Source organism: Carassius auratus, chromosome 18 (assembly GCF_003368295.1).
Source record: "Carassius auratus strain Wakin chromosome 18, ASM336829v1, whole genome shotgun sequence".
Taxonomy (NCBI): domain Eukaryota; kingdom Metazoa; phylum Chordata; class Actinopteri; order Cypriniformes; family Cyprinidae; genus Carassius; species Carassius auratus.
In genome coordinates, this window is record NC_039260.1 from 11,777,453 (window position 1) to 11,789,603 (window position 12,151).

A 12,151-nucleotide genomic window follows, 5' to 3' on the forward strand; every position below is an offset into this window, starting at 1 on the left:
TTATCAATGAAAAATACTTATTTCCAACATTTACTGATAGGCCTACATTATTAAAATTAAACCTTATATCTGTTAATGTTATTTAATGGACCTAAGTTAAGAATGAGATATTAACAATGAGACTAACAAGCAATATTTTATATTTTAACATGATAAAATAGCTACTTTATCAATGTATTGCTCATTATTGTTAGTTAATGCTTAAACTTATGGAACCCTACCTTATTGTAAAGTGTTTAGCTACCTGTACAGCGCTAATATCTTCTGTAATATACTGCTTACAGCTTAACAGAGACAAAAACCCTTTTTTACTACAAAAACCCTATATATGATAACCACCAGACTGATCACAGTTATTATAAGTCATATTAGCTAACTAATTTATTAATATCCATATATATATATATTATTTGCACGTTTCAAATATCTCACAAACAGTCTAAAACGCCTATAAAGTACATACATTTGCTTTACCCTATAGTGTTTGTAAGCCAGAGTGCGCTTCCTATGGCAGGATTTAGATTCTTACACAATGCAAGTCTACCAGCCCCTCTAGATGTTTCTTCAGCTCGAGGATCTGAGAGCGCTTGCGCGTGCATGGAAACCAGCGGCCTTTTCCACTTGCTGACCGACGTTTGTGTTTTCTATCAAGAAAACTCACACTATACATATTGTAAACATAAACAGGTAATTCATTTAATTCTAGAGGTCGCAGAATATATTTGGTGACGGTCGTATCGCTTCATTGTCAGTTGTTGTAAAATATAGCCAGCTAGCACGCTAGCGTTAGCGGCTCCGCCAGCGTATAGTAACATAAATATATAATGTGACGTGAGATGTGAATCTTAAAAATTGACTGCATTAAAGTTGCACGACCTACGAAGTTTATAGTCTTTGATGTGCGTTCAAAATAACAAGAATAATTTTCAGAATTGACATGTAACGTTATGTGAAGTTAGCCTGAGAGGCTTTAGCCACTTGGCTATATCAACGTTACTTTTCTTCATATTGTTACTGTGTAGATAAATATGTGATATTATTATTACTTGACCTTTACACGCTTACAATGTAAAGGTCAATCATTTCAACCATTTTTATACAGTTCTGATGCTGTTTTCGTAGCAAACGCAATCCTCTTTTACTTAGAAACTGACAGTGTCACACTTTTTTTTTTTATTAAGGTTAGTTAATCTGTAAGCTATACAGTTTTTCTTGTGAGTGTTTGGACACTTGGTGTTCAGTTAATACAGTTTACTAGTTTCAATAACAATATGCTAATTGTATTGTACATTGACACATGACACAAGTGTCATATTTTAAATGTATATTTGCTGCAGTATATTACATGCAGTGGGGAAATCTGTACAGTATAAAATATTTTAACATAATGTATTTGGCATGTGTTTTCTCATGATGAAATGTATTTTCTGTAAACCTCAAATTCAGAATGACACCATATGTGACAGCTAGTGTGTTAGTTGGTTAGGTTAGGATGATTTGTGCCCTCTGTGTCCCAAAGCAGCAGCCCTGCCCCGACGCACCCCAACCCCAAGCGGAGCCGTCATGTGGCAGGAGGCCCGCAAACATGAGCGCAAACTGCGCGGGATGATGGTGGACTACAAGCGGCGTGGAGAGAGACGCAGAGAGTTCTATGAGAAAATCGTAAGTTGACAAATGAAAGTCTGTGACCTTGACTGCACTTTTGGTCTTTATTTTTTGAGCACAGCTTAATCTTGGTCCTGGACAGAAATTTTAAATGAACAATCACACTTCTCTCATTCTGTGTAGAAAAAGGATCCAGCCCAGTTCCTGCAGGTTCATGGCCGGGCGTACAAAATCCACCTGGATTCAGCTGTAGCCCTGGCAGCTGAGAGTCCCCTCAACATGTATGTAGCTAGCGTTTGGATCAGTGATTTGAGAAATAATAATTTGGAAAACTGCAGTACTGATACTTTTGGCAATGTTCATTTCTTGATTTTAAACATTGCAGCATTCAATTTATTTTTGGATGGAATGTAAAAGCTTAAATCTGAGACATACAGCACATATGATTATTAATAAAATCACAGCCATTGCAATTTTGAGAAATTGCACAAATACTTAATAGCAATTTAGATTTTAGATTTAGACACACCAACATAACAGCTCATATAAAGGTTTTTATCTGGAAATCTGTCACATCTTCATCCTTTGTCCTAACAGGATGCCTTGGCAAGGAGATACCAGCAACATGATCGATAGGTTTGATGTCAGGGCACACCTGGACTACATTCCCACCTATACACCACCTCTCCTCAACACTACGTGAGTATTCTGACCTTAATGCATCTTCCATATATCTAAAGGTAAAAAAACATTATCTTGATTATGCAAAGAAATAGGTAGGATGCAGTCTTTTCAAAACAGTGGCATAGTGTGGTTTAATTTCCCATCTGGTTTTAAGTTTAACTCTATTTCTCACTTAGGGAACACTAAACTTCTTTTAAAATAACTATATATTCCATATTTTGTCCAGTAATATTTATTTTCTAATATTTTCTGTTTTAAGGGAACTTAAAACATGCTGGACAATATTAATTTCTAAATTCTGCACTATTTATTTATATTAACATAAATTATATTATAAATATAAATAAAAATGCAAATGTTCAATTGATACATCATTAAAGTTATAACAGAGCAAATGCATTTAAAATCGAATGAATGGAAGACAGATTGGCGCCATAAGGTAAGAGAATTAAATAAAATCATATTTAATACCATAGATATTGGGATGTATGTTTTCTAAATTCTTTAAAGGGTATATAAAGTCATATTTTTGGTAGGTTTAGAATTTGAATATATATTTAGACAAGATTGAGGATTACTTTGAGGAAAAAAATGTACCATTCATATACTATGGTGATGGTTATTCCTGACAAATCATTATTTTGCTTTCATATAGCAAGTGCCACTAAAGTCACCAAGTTTTGTACTGTTCTGATGAAATAATACAAATCGATTCAAAACAATAATGTGCAGTTGAAAATGACCGACGGGGTTCAATGAAGTTATAAAATTATGCTGAAGTGGTTTGTGCATTTTTGAGTGAGTTCATTGTTTCTGTCACAGCACCCAAGAGCAGGAATCAGAAGAGAGGAAGTGCAATTATGAGCGCTACAGAGGTCTGGTGCAGAATGACTTTGCAAACAGTAAGTTTTTATTTCATTTTTTTTTTGTTAATACAATTCAGTTTTGACCCTTATAATGTTATTTATAAATTTGGAAGTATCCACAAAAAACTTTTTTTTTTCATGTTATAGTCTCTGAAGAGCAGTGTTTGTACCAAATCTATGTGGAAGAGCTCTACGGTGGCCTACAGAAACCAAATGAGGATGAAAAGAAAAAGTATGAACTTGTGCATCAGAACATAAAACATATGTGGCTAAAAGTACATTGTTAGAAGGATCACATCATCATTTTCTCACTATTAGACTCGCTGAGAAGAAAGCTCAGATTGGTTACACATATGAAGATAGCACAGTGACCGAAGCAGATGAACAGATGGAAAAGGGAAATGAGGATGACTCTGAAAACAGCGAGTCTGAGGAAGACGAAGTCATCCCTGACATTGGTGCGTTTCTTCAAACTCTGAACACTTCCTGTTAGGATAATTCATTTTTAGTATGTAAAAACACTTCAGAAATGTGATTTACTTGAATGTAGAAGGTGTGTGTGAATGCTTTCCCAATTTGTAGATGTTGAGGTGGATGTAGATGAACTGAATCCAGAGCAGGTGACGGAGATAAACAAGATGGCCATCACTTACGGCATGGCAGATGGAGACTTTGTATGGTTCGTTCGCTCGCTCGCTCATTCTTTAACTAAAAATCGCTGCTTGAGTGTATTTGGACCTAAAGATCTAAATTAATGCATTTTTTTCTACAAATGTGATAAAGTAGTTCAAATCCATTCTGTCTTTTTGGCAGGATGTTGAAGAAGGACAAGGAGGAAGTGGAGGCCATTAAACATGCAAAAGCACTGGAGGCAGAGAAGGCCATGTACTCTGTATGGCAGAAACCTATTAACGTCCTGCCTTCCATTAAAGATGCTTGTTTGATTTATTAGTATTTGTAATAATAATGTTGTTTTGTTTCCATCAGGGCCGGCGGTCTCGCAGACAGCGAAGAGAGTTTAGAGAGAAGTATATGAAAGGCAGGCAGATCAGCCCACCCAGGTAACCAATACAATATCAGCTACATATTTCCCAATATAAGCAGGGATGTTTTTTTCTGCTCATTTATAAAAATCTAACTTAGTAGTGTCTTTTAGTTTATTTTTTTGGTTCCACTGACCACTACTCAATAAAAATTTAGTGTATGTATATTTTATAATGTGCACCAGTTACGCATGTTGCTGATTATTTTGATTGAAAATTGGTTAACTGATTTGAATTCAATATGTACATTTCAAAAACAGCTATGCCAGAAGAGACAGTCCTACATACGATCCCTACAAACGGTAAGTGTTCATGGATTGCTGCTCTGCACATTCATTTTGAATGGTGTATACATAATGTAATCTTAAGCACCAGAATCTTTTAAATTTAGGTTGCCCCAATATTGAATTTATGACCAATACCTTTAAAAAAAAAAAAATTAAAGTCAGTAAAATTTTGTCTAAATGAATTGAAAATTTTAAGTTTTTAAGGAAACTTTTTATTTTTATTCATGTTTATAATGATTCGTTTTGAGTGTTAGAGGATGGCAAAAGTAATCTAAATGTCAAAATGGAAAATGAACAGGCACAATACAGTACAACCAAATTTTTTTAAATTAAAATACTTTAACTTAATACAACTGCATACATTACTTTTCAAAGGTTTGGGATCAGTGAGGTTTTTTGAGTCATAAACGGATTACAAGTAATGGTAAATTATATTTATGATGTTACTAAAGATCTCTATTTCAAAGTAATTTTTTATTTTATTTTTAAATGAAAATATTAAGCAGCAACATAAGTTTTCATCATTAATACTAATAAGAAATGTTTATGGAGCACAAAATGAGAATGATTTCTGAAGGATCATGTGGCTGTAAAGATTGGAGTAATGTCCCCAAACTTTGGAACAGTAGTGTGCATCATTTATTTATAGTAATGTTTCTTATTAAGGTTTTCGTTCTTTCTTGTCTCAGGCCAGAGTCGGACTCCAGTTCAGAGTCACGCTCTCGTTCTCGAACCCCAGGCAATGATAAGATCACTTTCATCACCAGCTTTGGGGGCAGTGAGGATGAGGGAGCCTCAGCCGTACAAGCCCCACCTGCAGCGGCGTCAAGCCACACCTCCTCCAACACCGCAGGTCATAGCAGGGGCTCCCGGTCGGTAACTTCCCCTTTCTACGTTATGGCTCCTTAGTGGCTTTTTTCTTCATTTATTCATAAGCGTGTTTAGCTGTGTAAGCATGTAGCCAGAGAACTGCCACCGGTTGAGCTTATATGATTGGTGATATTTTGAAATCGTTGAGAGACCAACCAAACCATTGTCTGAGTTGCCTATTTAGCCTGATGATTATTGTTTGTGGCATATTCAGGGTTAAAAACGGTATGGGATAATTAAATGGAAGCTCTTTGGCTTGTCTTGTTTTTTTATTAGTTGCTCGTAATGACATAGCACATTGTGTTTTTCTTTTAGCCGAAGACGGTCTTCCTCCAGCCACTCTTCCTTTTCCTCCCGCTCCTCTTCGCATCGGTCTTCACGCTCATCCTCACGTTCCCGCCGGAGTCGTCGTTCCCGTGGGGGCAGGGACCGGGACAGCCGTTACTCCAGGTCTCGATCTCGTTCTCGCCGGCGGTCTGACTCCCGTTCATGGCAACGCAGTGGAGGAGCTGGTTCAAGGCGACGATACGACAGGACTAGGTCTCGTTCCACAGATCGGGGTAGAGACCGAAACCGTGAAAGAGACAGAGACCGGGACAGGGGGAGGCGGTACACAAGCCGCAGACGAACCAGGCAAGAGATCTTGCTAAAGATATTCAAACCCTTGTAGATGCTTTGATTTTAAAAGAAAAATATGGGTTTTCTTGAGTGAAATTGATCGGAAGAATCACTCTCTCATTCAGGTCTCGCTCGCATTCTCATTCGGATGATCGTTACCGGCGTCGGAGTCGCAGCTCAGCATACAGGAAGGGCGGGAGCGTCAGTCAGAGCCCCTCCCACTCACCTGCAGCAAGCCGCAGCCTTTCCCCTGCTTCCCATTCTGCTCCACCTGCATCCGCTTCTGCAGACAAACTGAGAAAGTAAGTTGCAACACACCTATAAGTGCTAAAGATACACTTTACCACCTTGATATCAAAAAGTCACAGATGCAATTTTCCGACCTGAGAAATGTGACCCATGTAAAGTCCATGAGTTTGAAAAAAAAATCTTGCTTTTTCAAAAATATATTTTTTTTTTAAATAAGTAAAATTGGCATTGGCAGGTTATGAAACGTTACTTGACATTTGGCAGTTTTTGCATTTGTTTTGAGAATGCTTTAATCCCTGAGAATGGGATATGACCTAGTGCAATTACAATTTCCAACGACTACAATTTAGATAAATATTTATATTTACTACATAAGCTCGACCTGAAGAGAGATGCTTATAAAAATTTTGTTTAAAGGCCTTATACTTTTATTTTTATATATATATATATATATATATATATAATATAAAAAGTATAAACTATCAGATGACATAAGGCATGTAGTAGATTTTGTCCAACAGGTTTTTCTGCAAAGGTTTGATCATCTTGATTATTTCGTTTAGATTTTCACACTGCGGGCGTGGTGCTCAATTCCGATTTTTGCTCAGATCCGATTAATTTTTTTTTATTTATATTTTTATAGCTGTTCACATTTTTGGTTTAAATGTGGCCAATATCAGATTTCCAGTGTGAACAGAACACAGTTCTGAACTGACATGCATGCGCAAATGAACAATACACTCAGGGTTTCCAGGTTTTCACAACAAATTCCACCCAATTGCTTCTCAAAACTACCTCAATCGCCCTCTGGGGGTAAATATCCCGTTTATGGGTTCTCTTCAACCCACGGAGTTAAAGAACACCACAGTAGTGAGAAGTAACTAAACTGTGGACTTGGCAACATTTGCACAGCACGCTGTTATACTATAGTAAACACGGAGTACATAAAGTAAGTGATTATGTGTTTATTTAGCCATGTGATCTGCCACAGAAGCCGGCAAAATTTTGCACAGGCAATATGAAAAATAAAGATAAGGATGTGACAGAGAAGAGCAGAGTTTTAAAACTTTTATGATCCAAACTTTCATGTTTTGCATTGAATATAGTGTTGTTAATGTAATACTTATGAGTTCTGACAGAGCACTGACCAAAATGCTTGCAGCATCTTGTACATGAAATGGCATTCTAAAAGCACGGCGCTCAAACTAAAAGAAGTTCAACCCCCATATTGAATTTTATTTATTTTTTCTGATCCACTGCCTGCATCCCATCTTTGTCAACACAAAAGCGCATTCTGTATGAATGGCACCTAGCGATATATTCTATCGGGTGGGCTTGAGTGTCACTTCACTCGTGGTATTGAGTGTGGAAGATAGCGACCGTTATTCACCCCTCCCTCCCTCAATTTCTGACAGACCTAAGACCAGAACCCACAATTTTCAGGTTACAAGTCTTGACTCTTACCATTAGGCCATGAGTGCAGAATCGTGACAGATGTTGATCTAAAGTGACGTAAAAGTTGCATGAATTCCGAAATGATTGTTCAGTCTGTGGTTGCATTGCTAAACACCAAAAAATGTGGGCCACATTTGCCTGCACTTGTGAACGTAGCCTTAGAAATTGGTGGATTGAATATGATACAGTTGAATTTATAGGTTTAAGTAGTAGTAGTATTGCAATTATACTTCTGTAAAATAGTTATTATTTTTAGTAGTATTTGCAGTAGTAGTAGTATTGATTTGTATTATAATTATCATTAATATTACTGTCCTATGCCTCAAAAGTGACTGCTGACCAAAAATTTGTTTCTTTTTCTCCCCACAGGCCTGAAACTCCGGGTGGTAAAGAGACTGGAGCTGCCAAAGTCAGTAAGAATTTGATATATCTCGAATTTGTTGCTAAAGACTCCGCCTCCCTCACCCCTGACAGGCTGATGCAGTTAACAATCAGGCTGGGGCTCCTGCCCATCTCTTGACTCTTCAAAGAGCCCTTGTTCTCATTTGAAATGTGGTTCTGATTGGCTGTCCACTTGGTGATCAGCTTCCCTCTATTTGCAGAATGCAGTGGTATTTTGAAGAGCTCATCCAACTCACCTTTTTGCCTTTTTTATTTTTTTTTATTTTTTTATTTTTTTTTTGTTGTTGTAAGAAAGAGACAGGAAGTGACCAACTCTATCTCTAAAGGACCCAGATATTTCTGTGTGCTCTTTGGAAGTGCTATAGATTTGTCTTCTCTTTAGGGAAATGATACATGTACTTCACATTTATCTTACTATGTATTATCTGAATGGTGGGTTGTTGAGAGACACCTGTGAAAGAACGTGAGCTGATGAAAGGAAACCTTCAAAGGAATAAAGGTTCTTAGCAGGTTTGCTCAGCAGTTAAACAGCTCAGGTGTTGCTTCTGCACTGGGCTTGTCGAGACAGGCAGAGCAACTTCGGTCACTCGCACACACAAACACACCAGCATAAGTCAATACAGATCGTCCTTGTGTGTAAGGGTTGAACCGCTTCAAGGAAGCACCTTCTGAAATGGCTACAGTAGCTGCCATTTTGTAATTGTTCCATCAAGTTGACGTACCTGACCTGGTGAGAAGAAGAGTCGACAGCGCTGGCTGCCTCCAATTGCCTGTTCACACTTTGCACTTTGCCATACCCCTACAAATAGATCTTTAACATTAGCATCACAGGCATTTCTGTGAAACAGGACTGTCTGCTGCAGTTCAGCATGCAGCATGTAAATGATCTGTATGTAGTTAACACTCGTCCTTCTGCATGACATGACACAAGTTTAAGCTAGTAAAATAGATCCCTTGTTGTCAGCCGCTGTTCTTTGCATAAACTTTTTCATCGTACTTCTTCTAAAGTCACTTTGTCCATTGCAGCCCAAGATGACACCACAAGAGAAGCTCAAACTCCGTATGCAGAAGGCTCTAAACAAGCAATGTAAGGGACTATCTCAGGAACCATCTTTTTCAATGTTTATTCTAGGCATGCACAGGATATTGGTGCCATATCAGTTAGTAGAATTTTTTTTAATTTGACATTTCTTGTGCATTCTTATTCCTGTCGGTTCTTAACTTTGACATCAGTTAACACTCAAAAGCTTTAATAACACACTTTTTTTAATATAAATATTTTAAAACACTGGTGAATGCAATCTTCAGCAAGTCTCCAAAAGAAAATAATGCATCTTTTTTACATTGCTATTCAAACGTCTTTTTTCCTTTTTGTTGTTTATATACAGTAGTCAACATTTAAAGTGGATCAAAAAGTTCAAAGTCAAGAATACTGTGTGTGTGTACATGTATGTTTTTTTTTTTTTTTTTTTGTTTTTTTTTGGAAAGGAATATCATTTACTGTTACTTTTGAATCCTGAAAAAAAAAATGCAGTTCAGTTTCTTCAAAAATATTAAGCAGCACAGCTGTTTACAACAATGATAATGTTTTTTGAGCACCAAATCAGCATCATTTTTAAAGCATCTTGTGACTTTTAAGACTGGAAAAGATCTCTTTTAAATGATCTTGTGGCGGCTCAGCTTTGCCTTAGTTTTTTTTTTTTAAGTAATCTCTTATGTTCGCCAAGGCTGCGTCTTTATTTGACCGAAATGCAATAAAACAGTAATATTTTGAAATTATTGAATTTTAAACAGTTGTTTTCTATTATATAAACTTTAAATATATTTGTGTTTTTAAATATAATGTATTCCTGTGATTGCAAAGCTGCATTTTCAGCAGCCAGGATTTAATCGCTTTAGTAAATGGTCTTGAGTGACACTTAATATTTCACTAATAATTTTAATGTTAATCTTTATATTTTTGTGTTAACCGATACTTTTTTTTCACGATTCTTTGATTTAATAGGAAGTTCAAAAGTTATTTTTAATTTTATTATTTTGTAGAATTATAAAAGTCTTTAATGTCACTTTTGGTCATAAATTGGAAATTTGTAAAGTATTTTTTACTGACCCCAAAGTTTTGAACAGCAGTGTATATACCACTGTTCTAAGCAGCATATGTTGTGTAAAATAAAAGCCTGTTGACCCTGCCTCACCTTCTGCTTTTACCTTTATCAGCCAAGGCGGATAAGAAGGCAGCACAAGCCAAGATCCAGCAACAAGAGAACAAGCGACAGGTAAAAGTGTGGGTGTACAGTTGGTATGTGGGTAGGAGGACTGATTCCAGGTAGTTTTTTACTTTAACGCTCATGTATTTCCTCCTCCCATCGCAGGAACGAGAAGGAGTTCTTCGCGCAATGGCACGGAAAATACGCATGAAGTGAGTCCGAGCATGTATATACATGTGCAGCATGTTCATGTGGGAACTGTCCTCTCGGTTTAAAGAAGAGGATACAGTTTGGTCATTGTTTGGTCTTGTAGGGAGCGAGAACGGCGGGAAAAAGAGAGAGATGAATGGGAGAGACAGTATGAACGTCAGAGTCACTCGCCCTCCCCCAATGCCAAATACAGTGAGTTTATTTGCTGAGCCTCCCACCAAAGAAGAGATGCGTCGTATTCTTATTCACATTGTGAAAGAACTGAAGCAAGAGTCTTTCTGTGGATTGAATTGTTTGTTTTTAGTTTTTTTTTTTTTTTTTTTTGGTAGTGATCGAATTCCATAGATATACACTGTGGTAACGCATGCAAAAACTTACTTGTGAAGAAGATTCTAATCATAAATCTTCACCACCCCACAGGTCGGGACTACAGCTCATCTAGAAGGTATGCTGAAACCAGTCTGGACCAGCCACACTTGTCCATTTCATCTAAACGTACTGTTGTTCTGGCTAATTTCAAACACTTCTACTGTCTTCCTCAACAGGAGATCACGTTCAAAATCACGGAGTCCTCACTACCGGTACTGAAGAATCGGCTGATAAAACAGTCGAGGCCATAAGACGTCAAAACAGAATGGTGACTTTGATGGCAAGAGTTTACTCAGAAGATTGGGAAAAAATATCAAAAATATGAATCTCACTCACTTCAGCTTCTCTTTTACATCTTCTAACCTGGATGCAATGGAAAGTAAACATTTCTAAAATGTGAAAATTAACACCTTCGTGCTCTGAAAACACATTTCGCCTCCCATTCTTGATATTACACAGCAGGGTTGCCAGGAATGCTTTGAGCTGCTAGGATTCTAATAAGCTTTGCTGATTATTTGGAGTCGATCTGTCTTGATTTTGGTGACATAAGTGGGATGAACCTTATGATCTCCCTTGTATCTTATACCCACATTAAAGAGAGAGATGACCTTAAAAAATGCTAATTCTGTCATTTACTCACCCTCACGTTGATATAAACACATAGAACTGACTGACAGGAAACACATAATTCTGCCTAATGTCTTCTTTCGTGTTTAATAGAAGATAAACATGATGAGTGAGAGTGATTAAAAGCATCTACCCATTTTACCTCATGTTTGTATATAGTCCCTTCATGTAAGAGTGATGAAATTTCTTCCACAGAAAATGCTTTTTCTTTTTCACTCGACAGTGTAAATGGCTGGTGGTTCTTTCTTGTATTAGGATCACAGGTTTTGACATTGAAATAAAAATCTAATCATGAATGAAAAAAAAACTGGCTTGTTTTTTTACTCGTGAACAGAAAACAAAAACGCATTTTCTACGGCGTCACAACCGCTACCTATTGTAACCGCCAGATGGCGCGCCTCGCTGTTACAAACACGTGTGATTCGACAAAGATTGCTGTTATTTTGAAAGGTAATTTGACCACTTCATATACACGAAGACAAATTTCAGTCTTGCATTCACCCCCGCCCTCCACAAAAGAGAAGCAAGTGTCTGAAAGTAAACAGACAGTTACTTTGGTTTTCGAAATAAGCCGGACAGCAAAACAAACACCTGTCTCAGCCGACCTCGATAAAGCCACTTCCTCTTCACCCACATCCTTAACCAGAACATTTTATTGG

General features: G+C 37.2%; 1 protein-coding gene across 5 annotated transcripts; it reads left to right on the forward strand.

Moving 5' to 3' along the window:
• The first annotated feature begins 540 nt into the window (after window positions 1–540).
• On the forward strand, window positions 541–11,799 carry clasrp (CLK4-associating serine/arginine rich protein). 5 transcript variants are annotated; one of them, XM_026287660.1, is made up of 21 exons: window positions 541–687; window positions 1,520–1,662; window positions 1,789–1,886; window positions 2,203–2,304; window positions 3,112–3,191; window positions 3,303–3,387; window positions 3,474–3,613; window positions 3,738–3,834; window positions 3,969–4,047; window positions 4,143–4,216; window positions 4,459–4,500; window positions 5,175–5,357; window positions 5,671–5,988; window positions 6,099–6,275; window positions 8,047–8,086; window positions 9,106–9,166; window positions 10,297–10,355; window positions 10,452–10,498; window positions 10,600–10,688; window positions 10,917–10,941; window positions 11,042–11,799. In XM_026287660.1, the coding sequence occupies exons 2-21, from the start codon at window positions 1,564–1,566 to the stop codon at window positions 11,082–11,084; spliced, it is 1,938 nt and encodes a 645-aa protein (XP_026143445.1). In that variant the 5' UTR covers window positions 541–687; window positions 1,520–1,563; the 3' UTR covers window positions 11,085–11,799. The 5 variants fall into 5 exon arrangements, 3 of the variants coding, with proteins under 3 accessions (XP_026143445.1, XP_026143447.1, XP_026143446.1); XM_026287661.1 differs by having other exon boundaries at window positions 549–687; window positions 1,523–1,662; XR_003294322.1 differs by lacking the exon at window positions 10,600–10,688 and having other exon boundaries at window positions 8,047–8,090.
• The last annotated feature ends 352 nt before the right edge of the window (window positions 11,800–12,151 follow it).